This window comes from Oncorhynchus mykiss, chromosome 15, assembly GCF_057628025.1.
Source record: "Oncorhynchus mykiss isolate SJ-2025 chromosome 15, ASM5762802v1, whole genome shotgun sequence".
Classification (NCBI taxonomy): domain Eukaryota; kingdom Metazoa; phylum Chordata; class Actinopteri; order Salmoniformes; family Salmonidae; genus Oncorhynchus; species Oncorhynchus mykiss.
The window spans coordinates 13058846-13067500 of NC_143036.1; the positions used below are offsets into that span (position 1 = coordinate 13058846).

The 8655-nt window shown below is 42.3% G+C and overlaps 1 protein-coding gene across 5 annotated transcripts in view; it reads right to left on the reverse strand.

Moving 5' to 3' along the window:
• Positions 1-8655, reverse strand: part of LOC110489593 (hepatocyte nuclear factor 4-gamma) — a 29229-nt gene that overhangs the window by 12010 nt on the left and 8564 nt on the right. For 4 of the 5 annotated variants that reach the window (XM_090199075.1, XM_021562331.3, XM_021562329.3 and 1 more), the window contains exons 2-3: positions 2760-2925; positions 2444-2538 (exon numbers count right to left, since the gene is read on the reverse strand). In XM_090199075.1, coding sequence (XP_090055201.1) covers positions 2444-2538; positions 2760-2920 — 256 coding nt within the window. In that variant the 5' untranslated portion in view covers positions 2921-2925. The remainder of the gene's footprint in view (positions 1-2443; positions 2539-2759; positions 2926-8655) is intronic. The other variant, XM_021562330.3, reaches the window with a different exon arrangement.

Here is an 8655-nt window from a genome sequence, read left to right on the forward strand (position 1 = left end):
ACTCCATTTTCACTGAACTATCAAGCCCCTGTTGCTGCCAAGTCATCATTTCCCTGGGGGTTAACCTTGCAACAACCAAGTGGTGAGACACAACACAACGCCCTCTATGTTTTAATGTTTCAGGTACACTCAGATAGGTGTCTGCGTCACATACAGTCAGTACCCACTCACAGAGGCACACACAACTTGCATTTCTATAAACTCATTTCTATAAACCCCCCCCCCCCCCCCCAAAAAAAACATTTTATTTCTCTATTAGGGTGGAACGCTTATGGAGAGATGTTTGGAGTGCTGTGACATATCAGTACTACAACTTGCTGCACAGTTTGGAGGAAGAAGGCTACCTTGACCTGTTGAATTCCATCCCCATCTTCTGTGTGGGACATGTGTTCTTACCTCGTCTGTGGGCAGATCTGCAGCATTTCACAGAGAGTTTGAATAATCACCCTTTGAGTATAGAGGCGAACCTGACACCTCACCAGCTGTTGCCTTAGCACTACACAACTGATTCAAATGATCAAGTCATCATCAAGCTTCAAGTGATATTTATGTATTCATCTGTGATCTGATAATGTAAAAGTCTAGTAATGATATTATCTTATACTGTTTGTCCTCGTGTGTCTGTTTTTCAGCATAAAGTACTCTGTAGCCACTTAGTGTGGACACCAGGTGAGACTTCACACACACAGATTCCTGTTGAACTTTAACTACCTTATTTTCTCAATAACAGTCTCTCTCCTTCACTTCATCCCTCTCCCCCTCTCCCTAAATCCACTAGGTTATATCAGCTGTGTTGGTGAACCCCTCCCGCATCTGAACTGGCGGACACGGAAGGCACAGCATGATCATAGGTGAGAGGTCACTTTGTCGGGTCAACAGGAAGTGTAATTAAAGAGATGCTTTACATTGACACACAGATAGAGATGTAGTAGTCCCAGCGTTAATGATCCAAGGTCAGTTTTGCATTTCACCTCCTGGTGATTATGATTACTGACTGTGTTAGAATAAAACATATAAAAAGCTTAATCATGCCCTCTCTCTATCCATCTGTCTCTTGTCTGCAGGTATGTTTTGATGTGAGAGAGGATGCCAACCCCCAGTCCCGTCATCGCCACCTCACCCGCTACTAAGATAACCTTCGGGCCAACTGGGAGCCCCGGGCTGGTTAGGAGACACCACTAGAGACACTATTATATAATTGTGATGAACTGAGAGAATAATAGGGTAGCACTGTGATTCATTAATCATATGCTGTCTTCCCTGTTCCTCTGTTTTACCTCTTTCCTTTCCTGTCTTCTACACCCCCCTCTCCTCACCTCCTCTTTCTTCCTCTTGTGTTTATAATGCACACCATATGTGCATTGAAGTACAGATTGAACTTGTATTTATAATATAATATTACAATTATAATATTTATAATGCATTTATTATGTATTTATAACACCTGGATAATGAACTTCTTTCAATAAAGCGTTTCACAGTATCACATTGAAATACTATCCTGTGTCCTCAGATTAATGCAGATGAAGGGAGTTAGATATGTATAGGAAATGTAGTGTACTGATTTTATCTGTATATATGAATTACAAATCAGCCTTTACTTAAATCATGTTTCTAGTCTTTTGCATATTAATAATGTTTACACTGTTGAAGTGTATCATTGTAATACATACTGTACATGCAGACACAGCATCATTCAAAGAATGGAGTTTGATTCACCTGGTATTGGATATGACTGAAAAAAGAATGTCTCACAGAGATTCATACCTGAACCACACCTTTATTTGCCAAGGAAGAGTACATGATCAGTGAATATATTCAATGTACAGGCTACAATGTGGGGATCTCATGTGTGGTAATGAAGCCGTGACGCTGGATACCTCTAAGTCCCGCGGTGTAAGCTTGCAACTTTTAAAGGAGGAACCACTGTAGTTTCAGCCTCCCAGCCACCCAGTATCTTTAGATTCAACCTCCTAACCACCCAGCATCCATAGTGTCAGCCACCCAGCCACCCAGCAACTATAGTTTCAGCCTCCCAGTATCTATCGTTTCAGCCTCCCAGTCACCCAGTATCTTTAGATTCAACCTCCCAACCACCCAGCATCCATAGTTTCAGCCACCCAGCAACTATAGTTTCAGCCTCCCAGCCACCCAGCATCCATAGTGTCAGCCACCCAGCAACTATAGTTTCAGCCTCCCAGTATCCATAGTTGCAGCCTCCAAGTCACCCAGTATCCATAGTTTCAGCCACCCAGCATCCATAGATTCAGCCTCCCAGCCACCCAACATCCATAGTTTCAGCCTCCCAGCCCTGATTCCCTCCTCACACTGACTGCTTCACTTTTACTCTTGTAATATGTTGAATTTGCAAGTACAGAGTTAGTGCTGGGCTGGAACAAAAGTCTGTATTGATATTCAGTAGTACTGGTTTGATGTGGCCCACCTTCTTTCTTCATGCCAGCTCTGAAACACTGGTGGAGCCTGCAGAACCGACACTGGTTCCTCTTGTCCTTGTCCACCACACACTGACGGTTAAACCTGGAGACGCACAGACAGATACACATACAGGATCCAACACTATGGGCCTTCCTTGTAGTTCTGTACATTCCAGCATTACCAACTAGTGACTTCTCTACTTGCAGCAGCGTAAGGATTACTGTGACGTTAACATCTCATATTATGTCTGTTGTTATCATAGACATAGGCTCTGGTGAATGCAGCTGTAGGCTGAACACACACACACACACACACACACCTACCTGCAGGAGTAGATGTGGTTCTTGCGTATGGAACGTCTGAAGAAACCTTTACATCCGTCACAGCTGGAGGCTCCATAGTGTTTCCCTGTAGCTTTGTCTCCACAGATAGCACAGTTACCGTTCACTACATCTGCCTGGGACAGGCCCGGCTCCGCTGGCATACTGTCTAGAACACACACATTACCCAAAGACTGGGTTAGTTTGCTGAGCTTAAGTCTAGGTGTTAGTGCAGGGGAGCTAATGCACATTTTATGGTCACAGTAAAGGTTGCACGCACGAGCTCATACACACACATCCTTCTGGCATCAGAAAAACCTCTTCAGTTCAAATAGGGAAATCAGTCGTTTTGTGCATGGGAAATCAAGGCGTCTTGGCAGAGGAAGAGAAGGACAGGGACTCTATAGCGTTGTGCTAGCTGTCTGCTATCTGCCTATTACAGTATGGGGGACAGTGGGAACTAGTTTAGGACACCTTTGGGTGCTTTCATCTGGTTTATTTGTTGATATTGTGGTGTTGAAGTTGTGCCTAGTGGTTAGTGGTTATTTTTTTATTATTCTTGTTTTATTTGTAATGTACATTTATCTTCCTGTTTGTGTGAAAATGTTTGTACTCAGGGCACTATTGGGAATGACACTCTGGTCTCAATTGGGCTACCCTAAATAAATAAAAGTTAATATAAAATCTGAGATAAATGTGAAAGACAGCAATCATTTTAAACCACATTCCAAAACCGTGTTATCTAGGTTTTTTGTATCTACATGGCATCATGTCAAATCAAATAAAATCAGATCCCTATCGAAACAGACCTCTTATCATTCATGGATTATGAATGAATGGATAAATACAATATTCAACTGTTTTTTTTAAGTGCATTATGGATTGTGAGTGTATAAGCAGAATGACAAATGACAATCATCAATGTTATTCAGACAGGTGAAGCTGCTCTAATTTAGCCCCATGGAGCTGAATGGAAAAAATAATTGTGTGCATATTTAGCCAATTTGATTGTGTTCTCCACACCGCATTTCTCCACACCGCATTTCTCCACACCGCATTTCTCCACACCACATTTTAAGCCATCAGTGTGCGTTACAGAGCAATTATCTATGGAAATACAGCCATGGAGCTGGTTGGCGGCCATATTGGAAAACTGCCGCCCTAGAAAATCAAATCACATTGTATTTATCACATGCTTCTTAAACAACAGGTGCAAATGCTTACTTAATTAATGCTTACATCCCAACACTGCAGAGATAAAAATTATGAGGAATAAATACACAATGAGAAATTATAAGTTGGCTATTTACACAAGGTACCAATACTGAGTCGATGTGCATAGGTACGAGGTAATTGAGGTAATATGTACTGTACGTGTAGTTAGAGGTAATGTCACTCACTATACACAGATAATAAACCGAGAGTAGCAGCGGCTTATAAATGGGAGTGGGGGGGTCAATGCAAATAGTCCGGGTAGCCATTTGATTAGCTGTTCAGGAGTCTTATGGCTTTGGGTAGAAGCTGTTAAGAAGCCTTTTGGACTTAGACTTGGCGCTCCGGTACCGCTTGCCGTGCGCTAGCAGAGAGAACAGTCTATGACTAGGGTGGCTGGAGTCTTTGGCAATTTATAAACACCGGCTGGTATAGAGGTCCTGGATGGCAGGAAGCTTGGCCCCCGGGATGTACTAGGCTGTACGCACTACCCTCTATAGTGCCCTAAGGTCAAGAGGCCAAGCAGTTGCCATACCAGGTGGTGATGCAACCAGTAGTCCTCTCAATGGTGCAGCTGTAGAACATTTTGAAGATCTGAGGACTCATGACAAATCTTGTCACTTTCCTGAGGGGGAATAGGCTATTTCGTTCCCTATTCACGACTGTCTTGGTGTGTTTGGACCATGATAGTTTGTTGGTGATGTGGATACCAAGGAACATGAAGCTCTCAACCTGCTCTACTTCAGCCCGGTCGATGAGAATGCCCTCCTTTTCCTGTAGTCCATGATCATCTCCTTTGTCTTGATCACCTTGCACCACACTGCCAGCTCTCTGGCCTGCTCCCTATAGGCTGTCTCATCGTTGTCGGTGATCAGGCCTGTTGTGTCATCGGCAGTCCTGTAGCTTAGCATCTGCGTCATCTGACCACTTCCGTATTGAGCGAGTCACTTGTACTCCTTGCTTTAGTTTTGCTTCTAACCAGGAATGAGGAGAGTAGAGTTATGGTCAGATTTGCCAAATGGAGGGCGAGGGAGAGCTTTGTATGTGTCTCTGTGTGTGGAGTAAATGTGGTCTAGAGATATTTTCCCTCTGCTTACACATGTAACATGCTGGTAGAAATGAGGTAAAATGGATTTTAGCTTCCCTGCATTAAAGACCTCGGTCACTTGGAGCGCCGCCTCTGGATGAGCATTTTCTTCTTTGCTTTTGGCCTTATACAACTCTTTGAGTGCGGTCTTAGTGTCAGCATTGGTTTGTTGTGGTAAATAGACAGCTACGGAAACATTTAGATGAAAACTCTCTTGGTAAATAGTGTGGTCTACAGCTTATCGTGAGATAATCTACATTAGATGAGCAAAACCTCAAGGCTTCCTTAATATTAGATTTCTTGCACCAGCTGTTATTGACAAATAGATACAGACCGCCACCCCTTGTCTTACAGCTCTTCTATCTTGCCGATGTACGGAAAACCCATCCAGCAGTATGTTATCCATGTCATTGTTCATCCACGACTCGGTGAAACATAAGATATTATAATTTTTTATTTCCCGTTGGTTGGATAGTCTTGATCAGAGCTCATTCAGTTTATTATCCAATGATTGCACGTTGGCTAATAGGACTGATGGTAGAGGCGGATTACCCACTTGCTGTCGGATCCTTACAAGGCACCCCGACCTACGTCCCCAATATCTTAGTTTCTTGTTCATGTGAATTTGGGCTTTGTCCGGTGTCTGAATTAAATCCTTTGCGTCTGGCTCGTTAAAGCAAAAATCTTCATCCAGTACGAGGCCTACCACCGTTGTGCCGTCAGCAAACTTAATGATGGTGTTGGAGTCGTGCGCTGTCGCGCAGTCGTGGGAGAACTGGGAGTACAGGAAGGGACTAAACATGCACCCCTGAGGGGCATCCGTGTTGAGGGTCAGCGTGGCAGATGTGTTGTTGCATACTCTTAACACCCTAGGGGTGGCCCATCAGTAATTCCAGAATCTAGTTGTAGAGATAAGGGTTTAGTCCCAGGGTCCTGAACTTAGTGATGAGCTTGGAGGAACAATGAGCTGAGGTCAATTAATTGCATTCTCATATAGGTGTTCCTCTTGTCCAGGTGGTAAAGGGCAGGGTGGAGTGTAAAAGAAATTGCATGGATCTGTTGAGGTCGTATGTGAATTTGAGTGGATACAGGGTGTCTGGGATGATGGAGCCATGACCAGTCTTTCAAAGCATTTCATGGCTAGAGATACAATTTAAGTCGGAAGTTTACATACACCTTAGCCAAATACATTTAAACTCAGTTTTTCACAATTCCTGACATTCAATCCTAGTAATAATCCCCTGTCTTAGGTCAGTTAGGATCAACACTTTATTTTAAGAATGTGAAATGTCAGAATAATAGTAGAGAGAATTATTTATTTCAGCTTTTATTTGTTTCACCACATTTCCAGTGGGTCAGTGTAACGGCTGTTTGAAGAAGAGGACTAAGGTGCAGAGTGGTACGTGTTCATGATTTTTAATAAAACTGAACATTAGAACAAAAAATAACAAAGCAGAACAAATGAAACAGTTCTGTCACAAAACAGAAAATAACTACCCACAAAACACAGGTGGGAAAAGGCTACCTAAGTATGGTTCTCAATCAGAGACAACGATTGACAGCTGCCTCTGATTGAGAACCACACCTGGCCAAACACAGAAATAGAAAACATAGAACACAAAACATAGAATGCCCACCCCAACTCACGCCCCCTGACCAAAACAAAATAGAGACAAAAAGGATCTCTAAGGTCAGGGTGTGACAGTCAGAAGTTTACATGATTTATTTTAGCTTTTGCTTATTTCATCACATGGGTCATAAGTTTACATACACTCAATTAGTATTTGATAGCATTGCCATTAAAATTTTAGCCTGGTTCAAATGTTTTGTGTAGCCTTTCACAAGCTTCCAACAATAAATTGGGTGATTTTTGGCCCATTCCTCCTGAAAGCTGGTGTAACTGAGTCAAGTTTGTAGGCCTCCTTGCTCGCACACACTTTTTCAGTTCTGCCCACAAATGTTCTATGTGATTGAGGTCAGGGCATTGTGTTGGCCACTCCAATACCTTGAATTTGTTGTCCTTAAGCCACAATTGTGGAAGTATGATTGGGGTCATTGTCCATTTGGAAGACCCATTTGCGACCAAGCTTTAACTTCCTGACTGATGTCTTGAGATTTTGCTTCAACATATGCACATAATTTTCCAACATCATGATGATGATCTATTTTGTGAAGCGCACCAGTCCCTCCTGCAGCAAAGAACCCCCACAACATGAAGCTGCCACCTCCGTGCTTCACAGTTAGGTTGGTGTTCTTCGGCTTGCAAGCCTCCCCCTTTTTCCTCCAAACCTAATGATAGTCATTATGGCCAAACAGTTCTATTTTTGTTTCATCAGACCAGAGGACATATCTCCAAAAAGTACGGTCTTTGTCCCCATGTGCAGTTGCAAACCGTAGTCTGGCTTTTTCATGGCGGTTTTTGAGCAGTGGCTTCTTCCTTGCTGAGCGGCCTTTCAGGTTTTGTCAAGATAGGACTCGTTTTACTGTGGATATAGATACTTGTGTACCAGCATCTTCACAAGGTCCTTTGCTGTTGTTCTGGGATTGATTTGCACTTTTCGCACCAAAGTACGTTAATCTCTAGGAGACAGAACACATCTCCTTCCTGAGCAGCATGACGGCTGCGTGGTCCCATGGTGTTTATACTTGCGTACTATTGTTTGTACAGATGAACGTGGTACCTTCAGGCATTTGGAAATTGATTCCAAGGATGAACCAGACTTGTGAAAGTCTACAATATTTTTTTCTAAGGTCTTGGCTGATTTCTTTTCATTTTCCCATGATGTCAAACAAAGAGGCACTTAGTACACCTCCAATTTACTCAAATTATGTAAATTAGCCTATCAGAAGCTTCTAAAGACTTGACATCATTTTCTGGAATTTTCCAAGCTGTTTAAAAGCACAGTCAACTTAGTGTATGCAAACTTCTGACCCACTGAAATTATGATACAGTGAATTATAAGTGAAATAATCTGTCTGTTGTTAGATTTGTTGTGTTGAAATTAGTTGTGTCATGCACACAGTAGTTGTCCTAACCGACTTTCCAAAACTATGGTTTCTTAACAAGAAATTTGTAGAATTGTTGAATTGTTGAAAACTAGTTTTAATGACTCCATCTTAAGACTATGTAAACATCTGACTTCAACTGTACACCTGTTCTGAAAGGCCCCAGAGTCTGCAACACCACTAAGCAGTGGAGATTGGAGTATCTGTCCACAGAGCTGGGTTTTACGGAAGAGTGGCCAGAAAAAAAGCCATTGCTTAAAGAAAAACATAAGCGACATGGTGTTTGCCAAAAGGCATGTGGGAGACTCCCCAAATCACTGTATTTAACTTGTAAAAAGATACTTTGAAAGTGAAAATATTCAAATTTTACTGCCATTTCCGTTGATGTTTTTTCATCATTGTTGTGCTCATCAAGGTAAAAACAAAGACTATTTGGTTTTTTGTTGTTGACCAAATTTGCTCCTCTAAAACCAATACAAAAATGTTAAGCTATTTGAAGCCATGTAGACCCAACACAAGGGAAACCATTACCCAAAATGCATTATCACCATCGACCTTTAAGGCCGACGCAAGCCTTTGCTGAAATGACACTAT